General features: G+C 36.6%; 3 protein-coding genes across 5 annotated transcripts in view; 2 read left to right on the forward strand and 1 right to left on the reverse strand.

Moving 5' to 3' along the window:
- MAGT1 (magnesium transporter 1) overlaps positions 1–330 on the reverse strand; it is a 42023-nt gene extending 41693 nt beyond the window's left edge. The window contains exon 1 of one of the 2 annotated variants that reach the window (XM_006218907.2): positions 48–330. In XM_006218907.2, coding sequence (XP_006218969.1) covers positions 48–149 — 102 coding nt within the window. In that variant the 5' untranslated portion in view covers positions 150–330. The remainder of the gene's footprint in view (positions 1–47) is intronic. The other variant, XM_072955853.1, reaches the window with a different exon arrangement.
- A 4558-nt stretch (positions 331–4888) lies between these two features.
- On the forward strand, positions 4889–9097 carry COX7B (cytochrome c oxidase subunit 7B). The gene is made up of 3 exons (XM_006218908.4): positions 4889–5049; positions 7504–7628; positions 8899–9097. The coding sequence occupies exons 1-3, from the start codon at positions 5007–5009 to the stop codon at positions 8974–8976; spliced, it is 246 nt and encodes an 81-aa protein (XP_006218970.1). The 5' UTR covers positions 4889–5006; the 3' UTR covers positions 8977–9097.
- A 3594-nt stretch (positions 9098–12691) lies between these two features.
- Positions 12692–13902, forward strand: part of ATP7A (ATPase copper transporting alpha) — a 128002-nt gene continuing 126791 nt past the window's right edge. For both annotated transcript variants that reach the window (XM_031671581.2, XM_072955838.1), the window contains exon 1: positions 12692–12914. The gene's annotated coding sequence lies outside the window, so the exon portion shown is untranslated. The remainder of the gene's footprint in view (positions 12915–13902) is intronic.

Consider the following 13902-nt stretch of genomic DNA (forward strand, 5'->3'; position numbering starts at 1 on the left):
CCCCACTCGTTGTGAAAAGCCCGTGTTGTTGGAAACAGCGTTCTCACCTCCTTCTTTCTCTGGGCAGAGGCTGAAGGAACCCCATAAACGAGCAGCAGTGCCACCGCCATGGTCGCAGAGACACACCAAAGCCACCAACGCGCTGCCATGTTCGCTTCTCTCCCTCCTAGAAAGGAAACTTTCCTGGGGCTGGGTCTGAAGGTTGGCGTGAGAACAGGCAAACCACCCCTTGACCCTCCTCATTGGTCCAGCTCAGCCCTGCCTGTAGTCCCCTCACATTACGTCACGACGCTGTACAGCTAGACGCCCGCTAAAAAACGGCTCACTTCTAATTGGTCTCCGTTAGCCAATAGAAAAAGGATAATCTGGAGGTCTTTCATTGGTCCGCTAAGGATGATGGACCGCCCCTTTTATTATACGTAAAGCTGGCGCGTTTAGCGGCTCTTCAGACGCGCCTGCGCAGTTGTGAAGCCTTGCGGCTGTTCGGAGTCCAAAATAGTTTAAGATTACTGAGAGTCTTTTCCCGCCGGACTCACTTAAAAAGTCTTTGAAATCCACCTCTTTCTATAATATTCTCGAAACACTGGACCCAGCAACGATTGATAGGAGCTAAGTCCCTCGCTCGGCCTCCAAGGTATTTCAAATTAAAAAAAACAAGTAAAAGCAGGAAAGCAAAAATAATATTAATGAGGGAGATTTTTTAAAGTGAACGAACAAGAGTTTGTTGAACACCTCCTGTGTCCCATGAACTGTGTAACGTGCGCTGAAGAGAGCCGAGATCGAGTTATTTCCTAAAGTGTTTATTCATGGTATTTTTTTTAAATTAAACTTTTAGATTTATTAGTTAAGCACCAACAAGGACTTAAATTTTGGTTATAAACAGCAAATTCTTTTTTTTTAACTTGTCATTGTTTTGTTTGAGGGATGGACGCAAAGCTAAGGTTGTAAGAAAGCACTTTTGTCTTTCTAAAGTTTTTGTGTCATAATCAGTTTTCATTAAATCCAATTCCGTTATTTTCAAAACATTTTTTAAATCCTACATGCGGAATAGAAAGAAAATCCTGCATAGCCAAAGTTTCCATTTATTTGGCCCTGTTCTGTTTATCATGGTGGGTTGTAAAACTGGGATGATTTTACTGGAGAATAATAATATACTCAAGAGGAAAAACACCAACAAAATCAATTGCCTATAATTTGGATTTATTTTGATGTTGTGGAATATCATATTACCTTTCTTTTAGGCCCTGCTAGGAAAAAAACACACACACACACAGGAAAATAATTTCATCGTGCTGAAAAGACAAAGAGATGGTTGTGGAAGGGAAAATAGCTGGTTCTGAAGAGATGTGATCTACAGATATGAAAAAATTAAAAAGTTTACAGACATGATAAGAAACATAAAAAAAAGAACACAGACATGCTATATGATTCAATTTACATGATATTCTGGAAAGGCAAATTCATAGGGACAGAAAACAGATCAGTGGCTATTAAGGCCGTGAGGTGGATAGAGGGGTTGACTACAAAGGGAGATTTTTGTGGGAATGCAGCTTTTCTCTTAACTGCTGAGGTGGTTATACACTGTATGCATTTGCCAAAACTCAGAACCATACACTAAAAGAGTGAATTTATCTGCATGTAAACTTAACAAATAAAAATTAAGGTAAGTTTCTTAAGTACACAGAGGAATCTCACCTATCGTTTTGGCAAAAATTCAATACATGCTGTCATCGAGTCTGGGGGGAAACAGTCACCCTCATACATTGCTGGTGGGAATGCGAAATGTAGTGTAACTTAACAATATCTAATGCATTTATCCTTTGATCCAGCAATACCACCTCTAGGAATCTATTCCAATAATAAGAAAATATATGTGCAGAAAGTTACTCATTTCAGCGCTATTTGTAATTGAAATAGGCTTAAAACTACCTAAATGTTCAAATATAGGAGAATATACTATTGTACATAAATACCATGTAGTATTTCTCGACTGTAAAGAAAAAGAAAGAGGAAGAGCTGTGTAAATGATACGGATTTTCAAGATCTATTGTTAAAGTGAAAAAAACCAAATGCAAAAGTACATACCTATTATGCTACATTTGTGTAAAATAGAGGAGGAAATAAGAAAATATATACATATTTGCCTGTTTTTGTAAGAGGAAACACAGTAAGCTTAAACCAGAAACTAATGAAATTGATTAACTGCAGGAGGTGGAGGAAATGAAGTGGAACGGTTATGGGAGGGAATGACACTTCTCTAAGTACACCAGTTTGTACAGTTTTGACTTTTGGAATAATGCTAATTTTTTTAATGTGTAGAACTGAATCGTGTGGTTTTGCTAAATGAAAAAGGTTCTGGAGATGGATGGTGGTGATGGTTGTACAATAATGTAAATGTACTTAATGCCACTGAACTGTACACTTAAAAATGGTTAAAATGGTAAATTTTATGTTACGTATATTTTACTACAATTTCTAAAATAAATTAAAATTGAAAAAAATCGAATCAATAAGACTGGGAAAAAAAACCTTAAATTGAATACAAATAAAAAAGGGAGCCCAACTCTATTTCAAATGAAAAACAACCACACTAAAGAAAAAAAGAACAAATCTGAATTATTTATGAGCACACTACTTTGGTTATATACCACGAGTCTAAAGAAAAAAAAAACTACCAGCAAATCTTAAACTAATTAGGGTTGTGTTTTGTAGTGATATAAATATTCTGAAAATGTATTATGTGTAATGTAATATATAAAAACATTGATGTTGAGAGCCAGGATTCTCACTGTGGAAGAAGGGAGATACAAATATGAAATAAGGGAAAGTAAAAAAGAACTTTTGGGGGTTGGACTGGAATTGGAGGTATTAGTATAAATTTATCATTTATAACATATATTCCTAGCTCTATTCACTGATAGGACTAGAAGTAATGACACTCCAATATCCATGAGCAAACTTAGTGCCAAATCTAGGTTGCTAAATGCCACCCCTAAAAGAAATTAGGGCTCCTTTGGAAAACGGCTGATCCCAGTACTGGACAGGGAAAGTACAAGATGAGCCTTGAACATCTTGTGTCAGAAAATAAAGGTGCTCCCCCCCACCAAAAAAAAAAAAAAGATGGAGACATGTCGAAAAAAGATATACAAGCTAGCTTGAAGGGAATCCTATTGACCACATCTGGGAATATTGAGCATTTAAAAAAATCATGATAGCAATGGATTAAAACCTATGGAATCCATGAATCCACACTGATAATGAATAAATAGGGGAGAAGATAAAATTCCTGCCTGTAGTGCATGAGTACAGCTCAGTGGTAGAGTGGATAGCATGCACAGGTCCTGGGTTCAATCCCCAGTACCTCCATTAAAAAAAATCCTCTTTGTAGTAGAACACCCAGTATTAAGTATGGAAGGAATGATAAAATTAGAAAATCACCAAATTTTGCAACTTTCATACTAATAATTGACTTAGGCAAAAATCACCAATGGATACAAAAACTAGTGGGTGAAAGTTCAATGAAGAACAGAATCTACACATAGTCTCAATGTATTCTTCACCTTGTTAATTACAAAGAGAAAAACAGTAACCTTATAGTGTAGGAACTTGGAGGCCACTCTTGACCAAATGATTAAAGTTGGCATTACTAATAATCTAACATTACAAGATTCCTGATAAAATGCCTTAAGAAGACACATCTGTTATGCAGTATTCCTGCCTGAAGTGTATTAACTGAATCTAATTATGAGGAAACATCAAGCACACAAAATTTGAGGAAACTTTTACAAAATAACTGGCCTGTACTCTTCAAATATATTGCAGGGCACAGATCTGTGGAGTCAGAAGTACCATTACCAGTTCTGCTGCTTACAATTGCCTAATCTTGATTCTACACCTCACTTCCTTCATGTGTAAAACTAAGAGAGTAAAACTTACCTGTAGTAAGAAAAAAATTAATGATATGAAAGACAAAGAAAGGCTGAAGAACTATTCAATTTAAAGGATACTAAAGACACATGATAACTAAGTTCAATACAGGGAACTGGACTGAATTCTGGATAGACATTGGAATAATTGGTGAAATTTGAATATGACTTGTATCAATATTAAAATTTCTGAATTTAATAACTGCACTCTGGTTATGAAAGAGAATAGCTTCCTCTTAGGAAATGAACCCTGAAGTATTAATAGGTAAAAGAACATGATGTATGCAAGCTATTCTCAAGTGGTTCAGAAAATATATATGTATATATACATGTATATTTATACACACACAAAGAAAACGTGGCAAAATATTACCAAGCGGTGTACCTTGGTAATGGGTATAGAGAAATTCTTCCTCTCACCACAAATATTTTATTATGAAAACATCCAAACATACAGAAAAAGTGAGAGTTGTACTCTGAACACCCACCATCAATATTTTACAAACAGCAATTTGTTAAATTTGCTTTATCATATATTTATCTATATATTAAGAATTCTTTTTACTGTTCTTGCAACTTTCCTCATGACTTGAAATTATTTCAAAATTAAAAGTTAAACGAATTAGTAGATAGTAACAGGAAACAAAAAAATGAAGTGAAGGAAGTTTGGAGGGAACAGAAAGTACTGCTCGTGTGAAGCGAGATACAAGCTCAAGCCTCTGAAACAGTATTTTGAAGTTGGTGCCTTTGATGACTCAGTCTGAGATCAGTGTCTCAGCTCTCCTTTAAGAGCCCTAAACCTCGCTTCAAAGCAGGGGATTCTCTCATTCTTCAGTTAAGTACCGTGATACGTCATTTATAAAGCGTGAAACTACATTTCCCAAAAGGCCTTTATCTTCCTGTGCTGTAAAGAGGATGCCCATTTCTATAGGTTTTTACAGGTCTCGCGAGATTTCTTAAAATCTTTTTAAAGAACGCAGCTGAAAGCCATTTTGTTTTTCAGGGCTCTTTGCAAGGGTACTTGACCCGAAGTTGCGAGAAACCAGCAACTACATTTGCCGCAGTTCTGTCGTCCGTTTCATGATGTTTCCCTTGGCCAGAAACGCACTAATTCGTCTCGGAGGTGAGCAAAAATTGTGAGCAAACCATTTCCAACGAGCTTTTATCCATTTGTCCTCGCGGGCTCTCATGCCCTTTCCTTCCACTTGCATACCGACTGTATAATTCTAAATGCTGTCTCCCACCTCGCCCTAAGTAATGGGGGAAGATGTCCTTAATATTAATCTAATCACCCAGCGTTTCTGTTTCGGTTCCCAGTTCTCTTTCTGTTACTGGAGTCATAACTTGGCTGCTCCTTATTATTCAGTAACCTACGACTTCAGGGGAGACACTTGGTGAACACATCTCGTTCCTTAAGTAATTTCGTAAATTTTAGCTTTGGGGATACATTTACCTGCAAGTATAAGAGCCTCCTCGCCAATTCTGGTTTCATTGCAGGGAACAACCTAAATGGTAGGCCTGCTGATTATATGTTACTTGTGGATTATTAACTGAATAATTGTGGTCATTTTTTTTCTTATCTAAAAGTTTGGAAAGTACAGGGAAATTTTGAGACCAGCATTATGTATTGAGAATTCTTTAGATTGGAGAAAGAAAATTCATTTCCGAACTTGATTTGCACTGAAGGTGACCTTGCGTAACGTGAGCAGTTTTACAATGAAAGTGACCTTAAGGAATTTCCATTTAGCTTCTTTAGCCATCTTTTAATTTTCTGTTTACAGAGTCATTGGCGGTATTACTAGATTGTGTTCTGAACACTCAAGCCCCTTTGACGATAATCAAAAAATAGTTGACCGACTGTTTTCTCATATTCCAAAAGCCATGTCTATTATCTCACTTTGGGCAAATGATTTAACCTCTCTGAACTTCATTTTCCTCCTTTGTAAAATAAGGGCTTAGTAAATAATACCTACCTCACAGAGTTGTTGAGAATTATATGAGATTACCAATAGGTGGTAACTGAACCATTTCTTGTCACAGAGAAGGAGTCTAAAGAAATCCACTTTGGTGACCTAAATGTTGAGGTTATGAGGTGTTGCAGAATTGCTTGGTAATCTTATTTTCTTTGCCCTTTGAGCAAGTAAGGCCTTGTACTTCAGGAAAGGGGATTTGAAGGTTCTTTTCCCCGATGTGGAATTCACACGCTCACTTTTTAACTGCTCTAGAGCAGAATATATTGCGAAACGTTTGTAAATTTGCTCATCCAAGTGTGACTAAAGGTGGAAAAAAAGACTGTAAGGCGCTTAAGAGAAGAAACCATTAATGGTCAAGTAACTATCCCGAAATAATCCATTTATCACATAGAAGCCATTATATTCTTAAGTGCTAGTGAATCGGCAACATTGCTATTTCTTTATTTAGTACGTCTTTCATTACATACTTAAGTACCTTTTGAGGCTCTAAAACAATAAGGATCTGCTACTTAGATTGGAGGGGAATTGAAAAACAGCCGGAAATAGGCATTTTCCAGTCTTGGCTCTTTCTTAGGCCCTCCTAAGTTCCTCCAGAGGCAGTTTGAAAACTCTACTAAAATAATAGTAAAGAGCAAAGTTTTAATGTTGTCATTCTGCTCAAAAACTTTTGCCTCTACCAGAAAAGTGGCCCTCCAAGAACCTTTCTAGTTTTACCTCCTGTTACTAATCTATATACCTTGTCCTAAAAAGTAATTGATTTTCTAGTACACTGGGTTTTCTGTCTCTGCCATTTTTCAGGTTCCCCCCTTCCCACAGGATTTTGTCTGCATAACAAAATCCTACCTGCTATTCAAAGTGCTTAGCTAACATTCTTCTTCCTTGTATTATTGTGGTTTGTGTCTATATGTCTAATACCTTCCTCTAGACTGCAAGTTACATGAGGACAGGGTCTGTGTATTCCACATTTTCATATACCCCATTTCATTTAACATGGTGCTGTATTTATTAGTTGCTTTTTTAAAAAAAATCAAGATTACTCTAGTTTTTGGAGTTTCTTTTTGTAATTTTAAGGTCATAAACATTTAGTGTGCTTTCAAAGTTCATTTTGAGTTTATTTACCCTTTTATGTTGTAACTTGTTGAGCACTGCTGAGTGAACTTTAGTGAAAATTGAAGTCATAAATACTCAAATTAATGAAGTAGGATCCAAGTTCAGAGGTTATACAAATACCAGTTTGTTGTGAATGATACATCGTCTGTTCTTTGCCCCCCCAACATTTTATTATGAAAAATTTTAGACGTACAGAAAATTTGGAAGAATTATATTTTGAACACCCGCATACCCACCACATAGATTCTACAATTAACATTTTGCTATATTTGCTATACCATGTATCAATCCATCTGTCAATTCATCTTGTTTGTGAAGCATTTCAAAGTTTGCTACTTTGCTTTTACCTTCAGTATGTTTTAACATTTTATTATACTGCGTTATACTGTAAAGTTAACTTCCTTGTCTTTCCTGAGTGGCAGTATCAATTACACATGTTCTCTTTGCCTGATAATTGATAGATATGCTCCTGTATTCTTTTTTTTCCCTTTAAGTTCGAAGCATTCAGCAAACAGTGGCAAGGCAGAGCCACCAGAAACGGGCACCTGATTTCCATGACAAATATGGTAATGCTGTATTAGCTAGTGGAGCCACTTTTTGTATTGCTGTATGGACATATGTAAGTACTACTGATTGATAATCTCTGTATTAGATGCCTTTTATTCCCACTTAGTTCATGTATTCAAAATGTTTTTCACACAGTAGTATACATTTCTAGTTAGGAGGGGCTTTAGAGATTTTCTAATTACCCACCCAGTGCAGGAATTTCTTCCTCAACATTGAGCATTCATCCATCATCTGTTCTTAACATTTCCAATAACAAGTTGCTTAGTGGATTACAAGACAGTCCTTTCCATATTGTGTAGCTGTTAAAAAGATCTTATGTTGAGTTAAAATCTCCTTCCTTCATTTTACCCATCATTCTGTAGCAACACAGAAATTCTGATCCTACTTCCATGTATCAATCATTAGATATTAGAAAATTCCTATCATGTTTACTGGATCTTTTCAGATTAAACATTCTTAGTTCTGTCAGTCATTTTTTTGTTCCCAAGGTTTCCAGGGTTTTCACTATCTTGGGTCGCCTTTCTTTGCTTAATCTTCCTTCTAAAATTCCACCCTCAGAACTGAGTACAGCATTTCTGATGGATGAAATATAAAGTGACTTGCTTTTAATATTTTAGCTTTTTACATCTTATGTTTAATAATCTACTTGCCAGTCACTGTACTTCCTGGTTACAAGTAGAAGTCTTGGAGTTGTAATAAATATATAAGTTGATTTTAAAAGATATGAATCAACCGTTGCCTTCATAATCAGATGCTTCATTAATAGGCCTTTTTCATTCTTGTTTTGATCTTCCTGAAATCAGATATACTATTAAAATAAGTGTGTGTACTTAATTAGAAGAGTAAACAAATGTTGAACAAATGTGTGATGGGGCATTTTTGAAGGTGAAGTGCTCTTTGATGAAGGGATATTGCAGAAGTGCTCTTTGGCAGTATTTAGGTAGTTGTAGAGTGAAACAATGTTTTGAGGAGATAGTGTAGAAATATGAAATATGAATTTGAATTAAATAAAATTTAGTTCCTTAGTCATATTAGCTACATCTTAGTTGCTCAATAGCCATATGTGGGTAGTGGCTACTGTATTGAATAATGCAGATATAGAACATTTCCTTCATCTCTGGAAGTTCTGTTGAACAGCACTGCTCTAGAGAATTGGGACAACACCTAGGTTTAGCCTACATGGAGGTCACTGTATCCCAGGTGACTTTCTGAATGTTTGTAACCTATAGAGCAGAGTACCTTTGTCACTTTTAAGAAATAGTGTCCAAGGGAGAGTGGACTCTGGTTTAAACATATAACTGACAGCATTTTAATTCTTACAGACAGCAACACAAATTGGAATAGAATGGAACCTGTCCCCTGTTGGCAGAGTCACTCCAAAGGGATGGAGAGATCAGTAATCATCCCAGCTGGTTTAATACTGAATTGTTTCAAAACCAACTCATGGATGCCAAGTAAAAGCACTGTGTACCCGTTAAAATATGGAATGATTGAGAAAATAAAGTACATTTGAAGCCTTCATTGTAGGTTTGTTTGTTTCTTTTGTAAATGAAACCAAGCCTGATCACTTTTCATTTATTTTACCTTTGTGTTAATGTTAAAGTCAAAACACTGCACTACTTCTTGAATAGCTTTTTTCTATTAGGTAGAGTGAAAGGAAAAATCTTACCTGGATGTTGACTTTAGAGTAGGCTGAAATTATAGTCCGTGAATAACTGGTCACAGAGTTATTTTAGGTCATCTTTGAGTTTAAAATTTGGTGTGTATATATATAAATACACATACATACACACACACACACACACTGCTTTTAGCCTTTGATTTATGTTTATATTTGAAATTGGGTTTGGTCCTTTTACACCTACCAAGAGAACTGAAGGTGTCATCAGGCTTGTGGGAAGAGTGGTCCTATCAAATGAACTCCTAGGATGTCTGGAGACTAACTAGCTCCTTGGCTCCCTTGGCACATTTAATTAGAGCTTTAGATTTTTCAGCATATTTATTTAAGATGTTTATGATGTTATTAAAGAAAGGATCTGTCAAATGTAGTTTACTTTCGCCTGTGTAACTACTAGTGACCTCTGCTGTTGGCTTTCTGTAATTATACCAACTTCTGGACTTGTGGATTATCCTGAATTCAGTATGACTGGATTTTATGTGTTAAGATATTAACTGAAGAAAACAAGGTATCTACACCATGTATTTCATTACTTCCTTGGCCAAAGGCTGTGAAGTAAGCCTCATAGTGGTCTGTTGATAGTGCTCAAGTAAGCAGAAAATGGAATTTCAGTTGAGTAACCTATCTGTATTGGCTAAATGAGAGGTTTCTAAAATTCACTTACCTGATGCTATAAGTTATCAGGTAAGTGGCTTTTAGGAATCTTACAAATTTACCTGATGTAGATAAGGAATTAACCAAACATGAAAAATGTTTACTTTTTACGTGAAATACTAAGAATGCCTTCATGGCAATATGTCCTATTTTCTCATTAAATGCACCAAAACCAGTAATTTCATGATTTAAGTAAGAAATGATTTGAATGTCATCACAATATAAGTAGGTTACAAGATTAATAACTATATAGTAGTGCCACTATTTAATAAAACTTCAATACTGTATTTTGAAAGAATGTTAAAATAGGACTAAAGTATTCAAATACATGAAACCCTGCGACACGATTAAGCAAAATAAATGTAACAAAGTTTCAACATTCCCTTTTTGTTACTGAGTTGGCACTGAGAATTTCTAATGACGAGGTAATTTTCAGTATGATTTGTACCACATCTGTCAGGTAAGTAATAATTGTCAGCTATTATGATAGGCAAAAATAAATAGTATGACATTTTAAAAATGTCTCTGTCCACTTGCCAGCGTATGTGTTGCCTTGTGTGATAAAACCTGGTGGTGTTATTCAGCATCTTTGAACATACTTTTAAGACTTAATTTTATGGTTGATCTTGTCCTGATGAGTAGTTAACAAAACTATCATGGCCACTACCAGAAATGAAGCTGTAGTTTAAGTCTAAATTATTCTGTGTCATCACAATATTCTGACTTTGCAACTTTCTTAGTATACTCAATCAAACTTTTGTCCTCACAAATGCACTCATCCTGTGACACATCACTTTGAGAGTGAAGCTTGTCAAATTAGTGTTCCTATAAAAAATCTGAAGAATTTAGGTAAGTAACTTTAGAAGCATTGCTGGTCCTTCAAATGTTAATTATTGGGTTATGAAGTATTTTTTAATTAGGATGAATGTCTTAAATGCCATTCTTAGTTTGACTCAAACTTATTTGAGTGCATGTGTTCTTTTAAATTCATTAAACTTAGAACTAGGTACTGTGGTAGCTGTAGAGGCACAGACTTTGAGTTCTCACACTCACGAGTATTAACTTTATTGGTAATACTAACCATTTAGTAAGCATTTTGGGGGCACCTACTATCTGCTCAACGTCAGGAAACCTGATTACTTCTTGAGGACATTCCCTTCTGTTTGAAAGCTCAGTTAATTTAAAAAGTGTTGGTATACTCACTCATTGATAAGGGAGATTAGGGATGATTGATTTAGAGATGAGGTGTTTTAGAGTGAGGGAAAAGGCTCAGTGACTAAGGATGTAGAGGATCTTGCAGCTCTTAATGATATACTTTACATAAAAACTAGAGAGCTAGTAGATTTGATATTCTTCTGATAAAGGTTTATTTCTGGTTTCTACCTATTAGTGAATTTCTTTGAAAGCTTAACACAATGTTAATATTGTAGTTACAAACCAACTTGCTAATAATTGGAAGCCCACTTAAAAGCCATTTCTTGTGATGTGGTTTTTAAGATTTAAAATTTGGGGCTGAATTTGGATCAACAGTTAAGGCTATGCACATTGACAACTACAGCTTAATGTTCAGAAAGGTAAGGAGTCCTGAAGTGAATTTTTTTATTAATGTGGATGGATGTAGAGGGGCAAAGAATAATTGTTTCTGGAATACTTAATTGTTGGCCTAAAATTTAGATCTGTGGACAGTGTTAAGTGTTACCTGTCAGGGCTTAATAGGGATTTGAACCATGATGAAAATTATTTTATTAAACACTTAAGTAGACATACTGTGTGCCACTTTTCTAAGCCTTTTACAGTCTTAAAATAATATTTACACTTTGCACTGTTTTGAGTTCTGCAACATTATTTGAGTTTATATTCTTAATGGGATCTGGGTTTAAATGAAAATATGAATAATCCTGTGATTAGTTTTCCCTTGCATCTTATGACATATTTAATGAAAGGATATATGAAAACACCACATCTTGCTTCAAAATTAGTGAGATGAAGCCCCTTCCTTACTCTTAATGTTTATAGTTTTAAAAATTCTAGGATTTTGCTGTTTTTTGAAATGACAAATTGGAACAGGAATAAAAATAAATTTTTCTTAAATGCTTTCTGTACCACCTACTTATTGCATTGTATTGCTACATTTTAGGCATCTCATTTCTATCAAAACTCATGGTAATAGGTACTCTAATATCTTTGCATCCTTGGAATCCTGTAGGTTTTTAAGATCATGGATGAGTGAATGAGTAAATGTGGAAGTGGTTCAGAGCTTGGAATGGCAATGTGAAGGTAGTGTGAGGTGAGATCCCTGCCCCAACTCCAACACACACATAGAGATTATGAATTTAAAAAATGAATTAAAAAACATTTATCAAAAAAAGTTGAGATCATTTTTCAGTGGAGGGATGAGGACAAGTTCATCGTTCTGGCATTCACATCTGGAGTTAGACTACACAGTCTAACAGAAGCAGGCTAATTTTAATCTGTGAAAGGCTGAATTATGTAGAAGATGATTTATAAGGAGCTCTAAGGTACATTCTGGCTTGAGGTTAGGAAAACTGCAGATAACAGGTTTTGATGGAGCTTTTGTTTTTGGTAAGCGAGGAAGAGGGATCTCTGCAGCGCCAAAAGGAGACTTCCGCCTGAGGCTGCGTGTCTGTCCCAGGGCAGCAGGGGGCGGGAGAAGCTCGATTCTAGTCTCAGCATTTCCCCTTCACGTGACGCGTCCCTCCGCCCCTCCGGCTGCTTCCGGCTGGGGCACCACCCGGAAGTGGGGGGTGGAGGCAGGGGTGAAAGCAGCCGGCCCGGCGGTGGGGGTGGAGGAAGGGAAGAAGCAGAGGGAGGAGTTGGCGTCGACGCCGCCGCCGCCGCCGCCGCCGCCGCCATCGCCGCCGTCGCCATCGCCGCGGTCGCCGCGGTGACTTCTCCCGGTGTGTGAGATCGGAGCCTGTGCGCGTGTTTGTCGCTGCCACCGGCTGCGTAGCTCCGAAGATTTAACCATAGGATAGAAAGAAACAGGTAAGTCCTATATCGGCTTCCCGTCGTCCCCTTCTACTGGACGAGTATTCTGTACTGTCAGCGTGTACTACCGAGTGTGGCGAGAAGGTTATTTTAATATGGGGGAGCCTTTAAACTCAGTTCTTCACAACTCAGGTATTTATTGCACTCATGTTTTACCTCCCCTAACAGGGAATAGAGGAGGGGAGATTTCAGGTCCTGACCCCTGTCGCTTTCTTGTACCCTTCTGAGGAAGTGTCCTGATCATCTATAGCCTCTGTTACCTAATTGAAGGTACAAGATCTGTGGCCGGTATTGGAAGTCACGTGGACTGATCACTATTATTAATGAAATAACATGAGGAAATTAGTTATTTTGCTTCTTGTCTCGCTCTGGGAGCGTAAACTAAATTGACTGAACACTCTTGTTTCCATTTCATTCTGTTCATTCTGCTCCCTCCCAGTAAAGTTACTCTCCATCGTCATTGCAGCCTGTGGCATCTTTATCTTTGACACTTTTTGTTGTAGACGTTGAGGTTCTCCTAAGCATAGGCAACTATTTTATCGTTTCACAAGTTAATATTTTTCAGCATCTGATCTTTGTTTTAATTATAACTCTTCATCTACAGTAGATGAGACCTGATGTGTGCAGAACATTGAATTAGGTGATGTTGAGGTGTGGGGGATATACACAAGAAATAGCAGAGAGTCTCTGGCCTCAAAAGAATTTGCATTCAAGTTGAGTTCAGACATGAAGACAATGGATTCTAGCAGCCCCACTGATTGAGTAACTAGGTTGCTTATCTCATCCTTTTTAAAGGATATTTTGAACTGAGATTTTATTTTTTATCTTTCAAACTTTCTTGTTTCTACACTCATGACAAGAGAAGGTTTTTCTTTTTTGTACTAAAGTGTCTCACAATTTAGTAGGAAAGACAGATAAACCCTTTTAATCTCAATAATGTATATTAGAAACAGTGTTACGAGAATTCTGGGAATGGAGCTTTTGA

This window comes from Vicugna pacos, chromosome X (genome assembly GCF_048564905.1).
Source record: "Vicugna pacos chromosome X, VicPac4, whole genome shotgun sequence".
NCBI classification, from domain to species: domain Eukaryota; kingdom Metazoa; phylum Chordata; class Mammalia; order Artiodactyla; family Camelidae; genus Vicugna; species Vicugna pacos.

Coding starts and splice junctions, on each gene's coding strand:
- COX7B (XM_006218908.4), top strand. CDS start 5,007: ATGATGTTTCCCTTGGCCAGAAACGCACTAATTCGTCTCGGAG. Junction 5,050..7,503: donor CGCACTAATTCGTCTCGGAG/GTGAGCAAAAAT, acceptor TTTCCCTTTAAG/TTCGAAGCATTCAGCAAACA. Junction 7,629..8,898: donor GTATTGCTGTATGGACATAT/GTAAGTACTACT, acceptor TAATTCTTACAG/ACAGCAACACAAATTGGAAT.